This window comes from Anser anser (assembly GCF_964211835.1).
Source record: "Anser anser genome assembly, chromosome: 5".
Taxonomy (NCBI): domain Eukaryota; kingdom Metazoa; phylum Chordata; class Aves; order Anseriformes; family Anatidae; genus Anser; species Anser anser.
In genome coordinates, this window is record NC_139725.1 from 48,553,758 (window position 1) to 48,569,167 (window position 15,410).

At 37.6% G+C, this 15,410-nt stretch overlaps 2 protein-coding genes across 7 annotated transcripts in view; one reads left to right on the forward strand and one right to left on the reverse strand.

Moving 5' to 3' along the window:
- ZC3H14 (zinc finger CCCH-type containing 14) overlaps positions 1-1,989 on the forward strand; it is a 24,565-nt gene extending 22,576 nt beyond the window's left edge. For both annotated transcript variants that reach the window (XM_083836494.1, XM_083836495.1), the window contains exon 17: positions 32-1,989. In XM_083836494.1, the coding sequence (XP_083692620.1) occupies positions 32-38 (7 nt within the window). In that variant the 3' untranslated portion in view covers positions 39-1,989. The remainder of the gene's footprint in view (positions 1-31) is intronic.
- Positions 863-15,410, reverse strand: part of EML5 (EMAP like 5) — a 112,785-nt gene continuing 98,237 nt past the window's right edge. For 4 of the 5 annotated variants that reach the window (XM_083836485.1, XM_083836484.1, XM_083836482.1 and 1 more), the window contains 7 exons: positions 15,203-15,391; positions 14,838-15,010; positions 13,407-13,569; positions 12,553-12,656; positions 10,707-10,860; positions 9,805-9,905; positions 863-9,492 (listed from right to left, as the gene is read on the reverse strand). In XM_083836485.1, coding sequence (XP_083692611.1) covers positions 9,456-9,492; positions 9,805-9,905; positions 10,707-10,860; positions 12,553-12,656; positions 13,407-13,569; positions 14,838-15,010; positions 15,203-15,391 — 921 coding nt within the window. In that variant the 3' untranslated portion in view covers positions 863-9,455. The remainder of the gene's footprint in view (positions 9,493-9,804; positions 9,906-10,706; positions 10,861-12,552; positions 12,657-13,406; positions 13,570-14,837; positions 15,011-15,202; positions 15,392-15,410) is intronic. The other variant, XM_083836483.1, reaches the window with a different exon arrangement.

A 15,410-nucleotide genomic window follows, 5' to 3' on the forward strand; every position in this document is an offset into this window, starting at 1 on the left:
TTACAGGAATTGTTTCTCTCTTTCCCCTCAGTGAATGATAAGGATACAACTGGGGACTGAACTTTGCTTCCTTCGGCCGGTAGCAGAAAGGACAATTAACTGCCAGGGGCAAAGGATGTAAGAAAAATTCATGCATTTTGAACTTTTAATATACATTGTTTTCATAAAACAAAGTTGATTGCATACTTGAAATGTCTCTAATTTTCCAAGTTTGTAAGTTTGAGCAGTTTTACATTTTTTTTACACTGTAAGATGTCTGTGTAAGAATAGATTTACTTTAAATTCCATTAAAAACTTTCAAAGCACAGCCTGTGTTCTATTTGAGTAATGCTTCTCATTTAAGATTAGGTGTGTTGAAGTTGTTAGGAAGTTTATTCCTGTATTCAGGTCATACTATGATTTTATTTTTTTAAGCAGCTGTTTGGTATGATGTATACAATTGTCCTGGCAAACATTGATTGAACTCCTTAGCTATCTTTTCCTTGTGAGTGAGTAATGGGGTATTATTTCCATGTAATGGTCATCATACCTCCGCTACTTTCTTAAACAGGGGCAAGCAAGGGCACAAAAATGTTTCGTAAGTGAGAACAGTTAAACAGTGATGGTGTGCTCTGTTCAGAAACCCTAGGAAATTAAATACCACTTCACTTGAAAGTAAATGGTTTCAGGTATCTTCATTTATAATTGGAAGACAAAGGCTCTCTCTGAATCTGTTGCTGAACGCTTTTTTCCTTCCAACACTTCTTCCTACTGGACACACTTTGTAAATAACTCATTTGAAGAAGCTCCTGTGAAAATTCCCAGTGGGCTACCACATGTATATCAACGGCTATTTGTAATAATGGAAAATGTTGAGCAGTAAGATGAACGCACTTTTTTATTAAATGTTTTCTATCTTTTGGGGAACTACATTTTCACAAAAATATACAAAAGAATTTTTTTTACAAATATTTACATTAGATATCAGGAAACAATAAGAGCTACATATTTTTAAATTAAATTTGACAAATATAGTCTTGAATTCTGAAACTTAACGCTCCAGGAAAGCATTTTTAAAATTCTGTTTGTGAAATAAAGTACTCAAGGCTTATATTCAAATTTAAAAAAAGCTTAATGAAAAAATCTGACATTTAATTTATATATATATATATATATATACCTTAAATAAACATACAACATTGTTAGAGGGGATAGATGTTCATGGTGGAAACCAAAATGGAGTACACTTAAAACCATGATCCTTATTACAGTAATACATGACCATACCTTTGGACTAGTTCAAAATATATATATTTTTTGGTTAAAGCAAAAGGGATTATCTGACACACTCCATAATGAAACACAACAAATCTAAACAGACAACTGGATTTTAAGCTTAAAGTACTACAGTAAAATATTTTCCTAAGGTGACCTGATGGGAGTAGAGTAGCAGAGGACAGGCTCCTGCTTTGTAAGGAATAATGCTGAAATGGTTTTTTTCCAGATGAAAGACTGCAATTGTGTTGTTTTTCTATAGGATTTTCCAATGCCTTCATTAGCTGCCCTTGCAGAAATAGCTGCCACCATGAAGCTATTTTTCCTTTTCAGTGTGAGATGAGAAGATAATTTGTAAGGGCAGCAGCGAACTACTGCTACCTCCATTGCTGAATTTCAACAGCTTTGATGTCTTATAACCTACTGTACAATGTTTAGCATAAGGCAAGCTGCTGATTCTGATTTCTCTCTGGAAAAAAAAAAGGTGATTAAACCCACCCACAAAGCTAAAAGTATATATATTTTTAAAGGGAATACTTCTAATGTATTTACTTAGATTATGTTATTTTAAGTGATCATTGTGGTCTTGTGTGTTCTTACATGAAATTTTACCTTAAAAACGCATTAACTTTCTTCAAAAATTAGTAATGCAGCATTTCCGTTACTTATTATAATATGCTGTATACCCATAACTGAACTAAAAAGCATAAACCAAGCTCATAATATACCAGAAAATGGTGTTGGTTGTTTTGTGTTTTTTTTTTTTTAAAAAGAGACTAGCTACTTTGAGCCTGAAAACACAATACAACGCTAAGTAGCAGCAAGTAAAGAGGAAAAACAGACCAGAAATAGGGAAGGTACTACCCAACAGCACCAACATTTCACAGAAGTACAGAAAACCTTTTTTTTTTTTTTCATGCAATTTGTGCCTGTTTTCATGCCTGGAGTTTCTTTAGAAAGTATGTTTATTATATTCCCAAAGAACACTCTATAGTGCATGTCCCGGGTATGACTAGTGCTTGGAAAAATCATAGAACTAATGGAAGTACCATTTACAGCTCCAGAGCGGAGTATTACGTATTCAGATGGTTAAGTAATGTGCTGGAAGAAGATATTTAATTGCTCTGTTTCTTGGGAAGAATAAATGCCCTCTTTTTACCCAGTGGGCACGAAAAGATGCTCCCCTCCAATCTCAAGAATTTGCAACTAAATACATTAATGTAAAATTCATTTTCAGCAGCATAATGCTTTGTATCGCATGTCACTGTAGTAACAGCACAGCTGTGGTTAGAGCTGACTGACCTCTCACAGCCACTGCATACAAAGAAATATTTATTTGGGGTTTTGGTGGGTGGGGGGAGTGGAAGTTGGCTCCTGTGGGAGGGAAAAAAAAAAAATCAAGAATAATGGCAAAAGCTACCAAATACATGGAAAACTCTTCCCCTCCCAAACAGCTTATAATTGTACAGAGGACTGAAAGTACATACACTCTTAATAAATCCCTTTTTCAGAACCCACCAATGCAATACTTACTTCAGTAATCTACATCTGTATCCTTAATCATTCATCTCCTGCCCCAGGCCCACTGTGGGAACAGCTGACGGCGGCACTAGCCTTATGAAATTTGCAGTTACATGAGATAACTGGGATATTTGTCCCCTGTGAAAGAATTCACGTTACGAAGAACAGGTAAAGCATGAGCAACGTTAATCCTCTAGTTTAAAATACCGGTTGTTAGGCCCAACTAAAAGTTAGGTGGGTACAACAAGCTTTTAAGAATGTAGTAAAGTCAGAGAGAACATTGAATCCTAGGCAAGTTATAGGGGCTGCAGTGCCATGGAGTTCCTGTCAGTATTTGAGCATAAAGAATAGCATATTATGGTGTGAATCAGACATCTTTAAAACAATGGAACTAAAATGGCAATAAATTTTTTTGCTATCACAAAAAAAGCCAAGTTTTGTTTTTTGATTCTTGTTCCTCTTCCTTTCAAGTAAGCCTCCATATGACATCTGTGCCCAAAGCAAGAGAGACAACTACAAGTAAATAAAAGGCGAAATTGCTTTGCAGGGTCTTGAGGTTATCCCACAACAAGCAATAGAAACAGAAAACTCCGTATTTTGGCTTTTGGAAGAGGAATCCAAACACAAACGCGCGTTCCACCTGTCACATCCCAAACTCAGCTGTCCTCTAGCAGGTACCCAGGAAGCAGTTCAGAGACCTGTGCACAGATGTTGTGCTTCTTACCAACAGTCACTACACATAAAAGTCAAGTTTAGTTATCTAAGCAGCACCTGTAATGAGTTCAGATTTTTAATGTGAAGTTTTCCTTAATGTAGTATTTCCTTACTTTGTAATGATTTACTTCACTGATTTCTACTGCTGTGCATTCATAGGCCTGTATTACATTCCTCTCCCCTGAATTACGACACATACATCTGGGGGCCTAAGACAAGGAACCACGGCAGGAAAACTCAGCCCACATCTATCTGACATTGCCCCCTGCAGATACACGGCCGTCCCCATCAGCTGGCCGCACCTGGAGCTCAGGGACAGACCAAAGACAGCTGTAGCCACGTGTCTGTCATCTGCAGAGCTGCGCATGTCCGGGAGCAGAACCAAGAACTGGTGAATAAAGTTTCAATAGCCAAGAAATGGAAGAGGCAGTAAATGAAAGAGGCTGGTTGGGAAGAGATTTCCAAAGTATAACGTTTCTTTGGTTTAATACTTGTTTGCTTAAAGACAGCATTTAAGCCCATTTGCACAGGAAACTAAAATAAGGATAAAAAGCAGAAAAGGCCTATTAAAACAAATCCATGCTTGGTTTAGGTGGGAAAGATAAATAGCATTTAAAAGAAAACAACTACCTTTAAATTCTTTTATGTGAGCTCTCAAAGTTACATAGTATTTTTCTATTTACCCTTCTCTCTGTTACCAAACATGCATGCACTGCAACAGTGGCTGCTGGTGTCAGCCCTTGTACTCCAGCACTAAGTCGCTGCCCCAGCGGCATGGGCGTGGAAGGAACAACACAGGGGAGCACCTGCACCTTCCCAAGAACGAGCCAACAACGCTGCCTGCAGCCTTTCCTCGAGCACTGTGTGACCGACACGCTACTACTGCTCACCAGTCCTTACCCCCACAAGCAGCCACTGAAGAGCCTCCATCTGCAAGGAGATGTTTGCCCTTTGCTGCCAAGCGATGCGACTCCCCGCCCACCACCCGTGCCAGTCCTTTGGCCTTGCCCTTGCCTAGTTATGAGCTCTCCTTCCTCTGTTTTCCCTTGTTTTCCTCTTTCTCTGGGTTTATATTTCCTGGTTTTCTATCCCTGTTTCCTCCATCCTGTCTTCCATTGTTTAAAAGGTAGCAGACATTACAATTACCTATCGTCACCATGCTCAGCCTTTTTTTCCCGCTCCACATTGTGAGGGAAAAGAACACTTTCTGTGTCTTTTTTTCTTAAGGTGATTTGGTTAGATTACTCATTTAACAGAGTTAACAAAAAATAGATTAATGTCATGACTGTAATGCTGCAGGTAATCTAAGAAAGGAGTGGTGAGCTGTGACCTGTCCTAGCATCAAGCAGACTGGGAAAAAATCAAAATCACCAAAGCCACCCACTAATTTTTACTTACTTATAAATGATTTTGGCAAGGTAACCTTATTGTGGCTCTTACACATATTATACACCTAAAACTATTATTTTTTTTCTGAAATTTTTAAGTCTGACATCAAAGTTAATTGAAGATCAGCAGCTGCAGAGGACCAAAGAAACAGGCTGGGTCTGACCACGCCACAGTGACTGGTACAGAGAATGCATAGCGGGCTTTGGCAAGTTCACGTATCTAGCTACATAAGCAAAAACTGAATGGTGCCAGAAACTTTAGGAAAACAGAGCAGACTGCATAGAAGCATAAGAAAGCCCATGAGAACATGGGTATGCAAACGCAAAGGAGTTACTGGTGCTAAAATCACTGATGTAGCAATTTGTGTTGTGGCCTGCAATCTACTTCCCTTTCTGCAGAGCCTCCAGGATGATTTGCTTTGTCCAAAATACTGAAAAGACATCATTTGTCTAGAGTTTACACTAGCAGAATAAAAAGAATCTGTAAAGATTAAGGCTTGTCACATCTGAGACACTGATAATGGCAGAGGGAAATACATCGCACCTTGCCTGGGTAAGAACTGTATTTGAAACCAAGATCCTTGGCTTGTCCCACTATTACACCCCATGGAGCGAGGAGTAACGGGAGGACTCCCCATTCCAGATCCAGGAGATAACTTATCTTGCTTCTGATGGTGCAGTCAGTTCCAAGTCAGCATTAAGTTGACTGGGATAAAGTTCAGAGTTTCTCTGAAACGAGCACCTTGCTAAAACTGAAACCCCGATATCGAGCAAAATTGAAATTACTGTGAATGCGTGCTTTCCTTCAAGTGTCAAAACCAGTCGTGAAATGCTTCCTTGTATCTCTCATTTTATACCATCTCTTGCCTTCCCTATTAAAACCTGAAAGGTATATGCAACGAATTCTCATCTTAAGGATGAGAAATTTAAGATTTCAAGTCTAAATGATTCAATTCATTTGGCTTATTAGTTCTCTAACCTAAATGGTGTTCCTCAGTTCCTAAACTATCATAATTTGCAGTTCTAAATACATTTATTTTAAATTTTTGTTTGTTCTTAGGAGCTGGATTTTCTTTCACTCATTTTTTCTTTTCTAAGCATATTTAAATAGCTTTCAAGAGCACGTTTATTTTTAAAGTGAAATGACATTTTGTTTTTCTTGAATCAGTTCTCTGTTTCTTTTTCTTTTCAACGGGTATTTGCATGATGCCCTCAATAACGTGCTTGAACCTCTGGTTAGCCCTGAAGTGGTCAGGCTGTTGGACCAGGTGATCTTTGGAGATCCCTTCCAACTGAGCTGTTCTCTTCTATTCTTATTACAAAACAAAAACACTGCTGACTTTTAAGAACCCAAAGATACATGTTTGCTGCTCACCAGGAAGAGAAAAACAATTCAACCAGAAAGTAAAATCATCCATTATGAGTAAAGAAATTATGCAAAGAACTTTTGCTTCCATCTCAGCACTGCGTAATCACAGAAAAGACTTTCTCCAGTTTGAGCCTTTCAGCCCACCTTTCCCTGCAAGGCTTCCAAACACGAGGCTGTCACCAGTCCCTCCACATTCCAGATTTTTCCCCACCCCGTCATACCGGGTCACGGCAGGCAGCCCGTTCCACTCCTCACACACTTCAAGCACTGATCCGGGTGGCCACAATGAGCAAGGTACTGCAGTAGCACTTAATGTAAACAGCGAATGAGGCACAATGATGAGCACCACAGACAAAAAGACCACAACGCTGCCATCTCGAACCATGGCTGCAGCCAGCCGCTCTCTTCAGCAGAGAATCCCAACTTGTCACCCAAACCACGCTCCGAGTTGTCCTCAGGAAGAAAGCTGCACCTGAGGCCGCTCGCATTTCACCTGGCAAACCACTGAGCAGTTTCTCATGGAAAATACCAGCTGCCCAACTGGCCGCAACAGGAGGAACAAGGCTGGTAGTTCTGTTTCTAAGCGCTCCCCAGCTTCCAGCTCCCGCCCCAGCCCTTTACAGCTGCAGTGAGGTTTAGGAGAACGAAGCAGCAGGGAGAGCTGGCAGCTCAGACCGTCACACCATCGCCATCAGGCTCGCCCTGCTGCAGCTTGCCTGGCAGCCTCTCACTGGTACTCCACCACCAAAGTGGCATTTGAGATTCCTCAGAAAAAAAGCACCAATGACAAACTATCAATGGACAGGCACAGCTAGATCAACAGAATTAATAAGGGGGCCCGGGGTGGAGGAGAAGAGGACATGACCAGTAACGATACTGCAGGGACAGGGACCAAACCTCTTGGTAGCCCACATAGCGCTAACACTGGATGAAGGTCTACAGAAGATCAGGAGGATGGGGGATACCAAGCCTAGGATTTGAGGGGAAAACTTGAAGAGAAGAAAAAGGACTCTGATCTGGCAGTCTGCGTAGGACGAACTAGGAAGGAGCAAGTAACAGCCATCCATCTTGAAATGATGAAGGGCAACCTTAAAATAGAGGCAGGAAAAATTTTACTTCATGTCAAGAAGCCCTGCACAGATGTGTTTAACAGGGGATAGAATCACAGCTATAGAAAAGCACACTACTACGGATTTCTCTGGCTGAGATTTAAATGTCAGGTACTAATTTTCACATAAAACAGGCATGCAGGCAATAAGGTCACAAAACAGATCAGATCTGATTGCAATTCTCAGACGCAATTCCCCTAAAATCAAAACCATTACTGCTAAGATTTCCCTGTACACTCACGGACCAAATCCAGAGTACTTTTCCCTGCAGAATAGCAGCTGCACGACTGGCAAGATTTTGCTAAAAATACTTGCCAAGAAATTTGATAATAGTCTAGTTCATCAATTTCTTTAAAATAAATATTTGTTATAACTTGATATATAAAATATATTATCTAAGACTGTGGGGTAACTATCTTTTTAGAGTACATAATAAGCATTTTTGGACCTAGGAGAGCACAAAAGTCTGTCTGATTAACTTTTTTTCGCCCTCTTATAAGCAAACGCTCCCAATCCCTCTATAACCACCATGCACACAAGATGCTTACAAGAACAGGTGAGATTTATTTCATTTTTACTTTTATCTGGCATAAGAGAATGCAAGAGGTGAATAATATCAAGTCTACTGACTGACCTAAACAAATGGCATCGTTAAAGTAATGCTGACTTACATAGACAGAGATCTTTATGTTCACAGCAGAATGTCATTGTGAGTAGTGCTGATAATTTGTTACTTTTGTTCCCTTCTATGTTGTATGGAAGATAACTGCACTGATTAAAAAAACAAGTTCAGTCTGTAATGCATCTCTATGACATGATTTAGACAAATAGCTGATGAAATCTTCCTCGCTAATACCCAAAACGTAGTTTTGTTCAGGTTTTCACCATCACTGAAATGTTTTTTCAACTCAGTTACGTTGCAGGATGGAATAAATGCACTTATGCTAGGAGGTGACAGCAGGTCCATTTAAAGAAGCATTATGAGTGGACATTTTTATTTTTATTTTTTTACATCAGGAGAGAAATCTGAGTAGACACCTCTCCCAGCTAGTCCCAACTCTGTTAAAAAGTTCAAATGTACAAAATATAATGTTTGGAAAGTTTATATTCTCTCTGAATTCCCCCTATGATGCTGAGAAAATAAATCAATTCATATTGCTATGAAATTGTATTTTTGCAACTGGTGACATTCCAAGCCTTATCAATTATGAAGACTATAAAATCCTCACCTTAGTCCACATTTCCAGCATAGAGGCTATCAGCCCATTCAAGTAACACAGCAATAATCTCTCTTCCACTGAGAATAACTTTTATTTAAAAGGCAAAAATTGGAGTTAGACTTTTAGGTTGTGGGCAAGGCACTCGCAAAGTGAGCAAATCTATTTTTGCTCACAGAACTAATTTAATGTTTAAGTGCAACAAAAACACTAAATTAGCCATGAAGATCATGCATATCCAGCAGCTTTCACCAGACATGATTGTGACCCAGGCCTCTAAATACAGAAATATTTAAGTCCTAAGAAACCAACTGTCTTATTTTCTGCTTCACCAGATGATGTTTCCTTTTGATCAATCATAGAAATATCATTTGCCATTATAATAAACATTTATTAAAATACTATATATTTAAGAGATAATATATGGTTTCTTTCAGTAATAAAATATGGAATACTCTTTTTTCAATGATATTCAGACCCCAAAACTTAAAGAAGAAACATTCATGCTCAAAATAGATCAATGTACAGCACTAGGTCAGAAATAACATCTCTTGATTAAAAACCCAGGATCTTACTGTGAAACTGTACATTGACCAACAATTCCCTTTTCCCTTTTATCCATGTATTTCATTTTCAACATCTGGCAGTGAGTGAAATACAAACCCGGATTACTGAAGCAAATCTAATGGCCTCAGCGTATTTGTTACAGTCTATCCTTCTGACAGACTCTAGATACTTGTCTTTCAGAGACGGATCGCTCTGTGTCTTGGATCAGCACCATTTCTTAAGCATGCAGGGCACAGTAGAATATCACGTTGCAATCCTGGGTATTTCATGCCTGGTACTTCATGCAGCATCCTCTTTGCAAGTCTCCATGTCTCCCTCAATGAGGCATATGCACACACTTCCAAACAAATAAGCTGTGTTTTCAAGAAGACATTAAAAATGAGACATAAGACTGCAATACGGTTAAAAGAAAGGTCCAAAGAAAAATATCAGTTAAATATATGATATGCTCTGAATACAGAAGTGTACTTCTTTTAATTTAGTAAATCTGAACTGTTCATATTAACATCTGAACTATTTATTTTGTTGCAAATAACCACTTCGTTATATACAAACAGAAAAACAGAGATAAAAAGATTCAAATTATGAACCTGAGCTTTGTACCATTAAGGACTGTTCCTGACCACTCCTATGTACTTTCGGACAATAACAGAAAGGAAACATACCTGCAGTCATCCCCTCCTGCACTAACCACGTATCTATCTCCACTTGTAAATCGAATATTAGTTAAGTGGGCAGAGTGACCTAAAAATCGTTTGTGTTTTGCCTGGAAAACAAAAACAACAACAAAAAAACACACAATAAAATAAGAGTGTAAACAATCTGTGTCCTTGTAAATCAGACCAAGTATGCATGTTTATCTACTTTTTTATTCCATCTTATATTTATATCGTTCAGAATGTTACACAGGTTTTCAGATGTGAAAGATCTCCTGAAGAACTCCCATTGAATAGTCTCCAAATGAGACAGTACCTGCAAACTGGGAACAATGCTCAAGCTAACACAACAATCCAAAATATATTTTGTCACACGATTAATGTCTAGAGACTTTGTATAAAATCCCTAACACTGAAAAAATGATTTTCATTAGATGTGTGCATGTTGTTTATGCAGTGCAGTCTCAAATTGTCAAAATGAACCATGCCAGTATTAGTGAAAAATCTGTAATCTCTTCATCCATGGAAACGCACTGATGGGACTAAAATTACCAGCTGTCTTCCTCGTCTATCAGATGGAGATTGGAGATGTGGATAAATAAAACAAAGGCCTTTGAGATTTTCAGTACAAGGCACCACACTAATGCCGCCTGGCACACAATATTGACACCTATCAGAGTTTACAGAAAGAGCCATTGCACAAAAAAAAAATATGAAAAATTTGAGATGAAGCATTCCTATGAGACTACAGAGCTAAATTACACAGATGCATTAAAAAGCCACAAATTTAGAGAAGGAAATATTCTACGGCATGTCCTCTAGAGAAACAATACAAGACCATAATATCAACAGATATCAACAGCACTTTTTTTTTTTTTTTCTAAATAACTATGCAAAAAACAAGTTCTTACAAATTTTTCAGGACATGGGAAGTCAAACAGTTTGACCATGCCAAAATCATCGCCTGTTACAAGATTGATTCCCGAGTGAGAGACACAGGCACAGTTAACATCAGCTTTTTCAGCATGCCTGGACCAGATTCCAATTACTTCATCCCCTAGAACACTGAAACAGAAGAGCAAGAGATTCTTTTGAAAACTTCACGAAAACAGCAAACAGCTCTTACTAATGTAAGAGGTTTCAGAAAAATGTCATTTTTACATTTTATTCTTAGACATAAAAATCTTTTTTTTTTGTAATTAATGCTTATAATATTCTATAATTGCTTCTGAAATTTATTCAGTCTTACAATTCCCAGAATATGGTGGCCCATGACAACACTAACAAGTCGAAGAACTATTAATACATTAATACAAAGTACTAAGAACAGCGCAGAGAGGCATTTGCCAAAAATGAAGAAAGACGATTAAAAAAAGAATGCCATAGCACAAGAGTTGGATGAATCAGGTTAAGCTATCAGAAAATAATAATAAAAAATAGAATTAACAGGAACATGAAGAGAATATAACATTTTCATATCAATTAGATGAAAAAGTTGCTTGAGTCCAATTCATTAATGGGGGAGGGGGGGGGGGAGGAGGAAGAGAAAGAACTGTTCTAGACAGATTTAATTATGATTCCAAAACAGACATTTATAGAAAACTTCATTTACAAAACCTTTTGAAAAAGTTGCTTTTTATTCAGCTGTGCTTACAATGTATGGGCTTACTTACAAGAACACACAGAAATGAGCACTCTATCACTTGTTAGTAGGTGTATAATTTAGCATTTTTTTTCTGTGATTTTTCCCCACAGATCAGAGCACAGTATATTACACTCAAGAAAGAATTTGGTACTTCGAACACATAGAATTGGGTCAAAAAAACACAGGTTTCTTGTTTTCACGTCAAAAAGGTGACAAAAATGGATTACCCACGGAAAAAAAATAAATTAAAAGCTAGCAAAATGGTTCAGAGCACTCTGAAAAATTCATAGTTCTAGCAACAAAATATTCAGAATTACTACTGTGTAAAGTGATCCATATGTGTATTTATTCTTGAATTTTGCCTGAGGTATTATTGCTTTGCCTGCAAACAATTGAAAGCAGGCAAGGAGCCCAAAATTAGGCAAAGGAAATCAGATTTGCACAAAGTGTAAAATAATAAATATAAAATGTATATATTTAAGTATACAATAAAATATAATATGTTATCATTCTTCATGAAATTTCTAAATCCATTTTTAATTAAATGTAGTAACTTTAAGGTATTTTGAAGTACTTTTGTACAACTTTTAACATGCAAATGTTAATAGTAATTTTAGTATACACATAGCATTAATGATATACTGTAAATAAAACTCAAATTATCAGTCTTGTGCTGTCTTTTCTTGTTTTAACATATTTTAGTTTTCCCTGCACTCCCATCATTATTTTGCATTATGTTACCCCCCAAATCATTATTCTGAAGCAAAAAATGCAATTGGTCCAGGCAACTTGCACAGCAGAATTAAAAAATACTGAGGCTGCTACAGATATGATCAAAGGAAGCTAGAGATACATAATGAACAGAAAGGCACACTTTAGAGAGATCAGTTTTTATCTGATACCTTGACCAGTCAAGCAGCTCATGTTCTACCAAGCGAACATGCTGTGCACTTTGTTTTGCTGCACAGTACTTACCTGGTGTGTTGTCAGAGTACATGGGTGCATTTAAAGAAGGTATCTGACTGGGTGAAGGGATGAAATAAACTTTTAAACAGTAGGTGCTTCTGGAAGTTACAAGTGTTTTAACAGGTGTGAACCTGTGAATTGTTTACCTTGTCCATGTAGCCCATGTTATTCTGTCAATCACAGCCTGGTCCACAAGCTGTTTTCCTGAAGGCACTTCATAGACTTGCCTTTTGTAAGACCCAGTAGAGACCTTTGAGATGAGCAGAGACAACAGTTTATACAAATTTAAAATAAATGAACTTGTTTGAAATGATGAGGTTATAATTTTAAAGGACTTTGAAAAGTATTTTCTTGATAGTATCTATTCATAAAGCATCTTGCTCAATGAGTTGAAAATCCTCCAAAATCTATGCAAGTATAAAGCATCAGCAAGAAAGAGTAAGACATACTCATTTTTAAAATGTCTATCAATAAAATATAGTTGAAACATCTCACATTCTGCACATAATACTCTCTATACATTGTGTATTTTGTGATGTGTATGTGAACATAAATAAAAAAGGCAGAAGGCTGGGAATTCTAACACCATGGTTTTGATGCTGCTCTGAGAAGGCTAGAACTGAAAAGAAGCGTAATGCTACCATTCTTGTCAGGGATACGAAGTATTCACAGTTCCCTGAGACATACTGAATAACAGACTGTACTCCTTCCTTGTTTAAGATATCCCATCTGCATCTGGGAGATAAAAAGGCAGGGGAAACTCATTACAGTGATTTTGAAATCTGTTTCTTCTTTCTATGCTTATTTCTTGTACTTAGTTTCCACAGTAACTATTTTTGTCATCCACTTACCACTAAAATAAAGTAACAGTCTAGTGACAGTAACCTACTGCTCTGACACTTCGTTACAAAATTGAGTAGTTGTCAAAGGAGAATAGTTGCACACTATCTGTCATGAGTACATTTGCTATTCAGTATCTTGAACAATTAATGACTGATACCTGGAGATAACAGCTATCTGCAGAAAAGTCCATCTGGATCACAAAACTTGGGATATCTTTGCAGTAGCTGACTCGATTTAGTGTGGGACCCAACGTCAGATCATAAAAATCCACTGCATTCTCACTGGAACCGACTGCTAAGTAACGAGAATCTGGGCTAAACCTGAACAGATGAAAGAGTTTATGAACATATAAACTTGCAGTAAATTGTAATATAGGTTGGTACTTACAATAGGTGTAATATAGGATTTGAGAAGCACAGGTAAATTTGCATTTCAAGTTTATGCTAACCAGACCTGAAGAGAAAGGTGGAGTATTTTTTGTCTGTTAAGTAAAATAACTTTTGAAACAAAATTTTGGGGAATGTATATGCATTAGAAGGTATATCTGATTTCATCACCACCTCAGTGGAGTAACAACTGTGACATGCTCCTGATGACCCTGGCTCTCTAAAGCTATACTTCAAAGGGTGCAAAGTTTAAAAACAAACAAACAAAAAAACTTTAAATGAAGAAAACTCAGACCTTCTAGATGAAATATACCAAATAAAAAGACCTGAAAATCAAATCTTTCATCTGTCCAATGTATGTTTGCACAGTGGTTTGTTTCCACCAGCTTTCCTTTTCAGTCTTGAAATTCAGTAGCTTCCTGGGCAGAAAAAATTCCTCATAGCTTCTTTTGTGTTACTAGGGAAGTTCTTTATTTCTGTCATCTCTGAGACACTCCTGGGACAGCTTTTCTGATTCCAGCAAGCCCTAACTCCTAGTGGGGCTCTCCTGCCTCCCACTGCAAGATGCCAGTTTGCTCATATTCTTCCCCCTTCTAGACTCCAGCAGTTACCCTGAGCTGATCACGATTCATTTAACTCACAGAAGGAACAGTCTTTTTCCTCCTTTAAGTAAGCTTTTACCTGACTCAGGAAACATAAGCAAAGTTTTCCTTCTGCTGAATAAATTCCTTCTAATAAACCATAACTAAGCAAGCTGACAGAAGAGGCATTTCTATTTCTGTGATGACATCCAGTCACCTTCTGTAAACCACTGATCTCACTTTACCTCCTACGCATCATCTTACCCTGTTCCTTTTTACACCTACTGATATGCCCCCTGATTAGGATGGTCTCTTCCTATTTTTCCATTTACTTTCCCCTCCCCTTTCATTTTATCTAATCCTTGTCAGTATCACCTGAGACTCCCCCTACTGCAGAGGGCCTGTTTTTTGACTGATGGCTGTTTCTTAACTTCAAGTAGCTCCTCCTTTCTTTTTATTCCTGGTAGAGGAGAAATCAAACAAACTCTAATTCACTCACTGATTCCAGCTCTCTGAAATGTCATTGTAATGCTCCTCAGAAATACAAAAACTGTATTTTTAAAAATCAAAATATAAATTTCTAGAATACTACGAACATACAAAGCCATTATGTTTTCTGACCTGATATCTTGGATAGCTGATCTTCTGTCCCTTTTTTTTCCCCAAATTTTCAGAGATGTCACAAGCAAGATAATAAATTCTCCATTTTTCATGCCAATGGCTACCATATCACCTTCTGGGCTGTAACAGACAGTACGAGCTGCATGCCCTAAGCTGACTTTGTTCAGCATCTTCTGTGAAGAAATAAAAATCCAGAAAAGTAAATGTCTCTATATGTTCATATTTCAAAAGTATCTTATGCTTATAGTATCAGATGAATTATTTTCAGAATACATTAAATAGCAAGCTTTGAATCCTCAACACCACCACAAGTCTAGGATATTTTTTGCTTTTTTCCAAAACAAGAACCGTTCTTCAACACCTACCTTTTCAGCAATATCCCAGAGTCTTACTGTGCCATCTTCTGCAGCAGAAAGGAAAAAATCTCTGGAAGGATGTGTTGCTAGGCCCCAGATTGGTCCATCCATATGACCATTAATTAGAATGTTACATGCAGCATTTTTCTCTCCAACTTCAATTATTTCAGCATTTCTTGTGCCAACAAGAATTTTTCCCTTGAACAACAGTGGAAGA